The sequence below is a fragment of the Streptopelia decaocto genome (assembly GCF_964273445.1).
Source record: "Streptopelia decaocto genome assembly, contig: HAP1_SCAFFOLD_51, whole genome shotgun sequence".
Lineage (NCBI taxonomy): Eukaryota > Metazoa > Chordata > Aves > Columbiformes > Columbidae > Streptopelia > Streptopelia decaocto.
Genome location: NW_028117052.1, coordinates 460,837 through 462,418, shown reverse-complemented (window position 1 = coordinate 462,418; position 1,582 = coordinate 460,837). Strand labels below are relative to the sequence as shown.

The 1,582-nt window shown below is 53.9% G+C and overlaps 1 protein-coding gene across 1 annotated transcript; it reads left to right on the top strand.

Annotated features, from left to right (window-relative positions):
* Nucleotides 1–297: 297 nt before the first annotated feature.
* Nucleotides 298–1,230, top strand: LOC309451934 (olfactory receptor 14C36-like; the record flags this gene model as incomplete). Its single annotated transcript, XM_082076630.1, has 1 exon — nucleotides 298–1,230. The coding sequence occupies one exon, from the start codon at nucleotides 298–300 to the stop codon at nucleotides 1,228–1,230; it is 933 nt and encodes a 310-aa protein (XP_081932756.1).
* Nucleotides 1,231–1,582: the final 352 nt, after the last annotated feature.

The window sequence follows — 1,582 nt, the reverse complement described above, 5'->3', positions numbered from 1 at the left end:
GACAAAGCTGAACCCCAGGACTGTTCCCTGCCCCCCGTTCCCATGACCCCACTGCTGCAGAGCAGGGCTGACTCCTCGGCAGCCAGCGGGCACAGGCCCTGCTTCCTCACGGCACCTCCAGCCAGCACCACCCAGGGCTCAGACATGGAGCTGAGGGAAGGTCTCGAAAAGGACAAGGGGGGTGTGGAGCAGGGGGAGGGTGTATGAGAAATGATTTTGACTCTGCTCAGAGAAGCCTCCCCTAACGTCTCACTGTCTTTTCCTTCTGTAACAGTGCCCTATGCTTGGAGGTAGCAAATGTCCAACAGCAGCTCCATCACCCAGTTCCTCCTCCTGCCGTTCACAGACACATGGGAGCTGCAGCTCTTGCACTTCTGGCTCTTCCTGGGCATCTACCTGGCTGCCCTCCTGGGCAACGGCCTCATCATCACCACCATAGCCTGGGACCAGCACCTGCACACCCCCATGTACTTCTTCCTGCTCAACCTCTCCGTCATTGACCTGGGCTACATCTCCACCACTGTCCCTAAGTCCATGGCCAATTGCCTCTGGAACACCAGGGCCATCTCCTACACAGGATGTGCTGCCCAAGTGTTTCTGGTTGTCTTTTTAGCTTCAGCAGAGTATTGGCTCCTCACCATCATGGCCTACGACCGCTGCGTTGCCATCTGCAAACCCCTGCACTACGGGACCCTCCTGGGCAGCAGAGCTTGTGTCCACATGGCAGCAGCTGCCTGGGCCACTGGGTTCCTCTATTCTCTGCTGCACACGGCCAATACATTTTCACTGCCCCTGTGCAAGGGCAATGCCCTGGGCCAGTTCTTCTGTGAAATCCCCCAGATCCTCAAGCTCTCCTGCTCAGACACCTACCTCAGGGAAGTTTGGTTTCTGGTGGTTTCTTTCTTAGTAGTCTTCAGCTGTTTTGTTTTCATTTTTTTCTCCTATGTACAGATCTTGAGGGCCGTGCTGAGGATCCCCTCTGAGCAGGGACGGCACAAAGCCTTTTCCACCTGCCTCCCTCACCTGGCCGTGGTCTCCCTGTTCCTCAGCACTGTCATGTTTGCCTGTCTGAAGCCCCCGTCCATCTCCTCCCCATGGCTGGACCTGGTGGTGTCTGTTCTGTATTCAGTGGTGCCTCCAGCAGTGAACCTCCTCATCTACAGCATGAGGAGCCAGGAGATCAAGGATTCAGTGTGGCAACTAATGAATGGCTGTTTTATGAAGCAATAAACTGCCCATAATCTTCTGCATAGCATACATAATGTAAATCATTTTCTCACTGAGTGGTTGTGCCCATGTCCACTGGACACCCTAGAGAACCTGCTGCAGGTCAATCATCATGGACCAGCCCCTCAGAACCACCATTTCCAGCATTGGCTTTTCACTTCAGCTTGAAGAGGTTCTTTGACCCTCCCTGGCATCACAACTATTGAGTAGGTCAGATGTGGATGTTCGCATTGTGTAGACAAGATGTAAACAAACGCACGAAGTGCTTCTGAGGTGATGAACCCGAGTGAGCAGAAACACCATCAGCTATTCCTTGGGGTTCCATGAAGGTCAGTGGGACAGACAGCATCTTGAT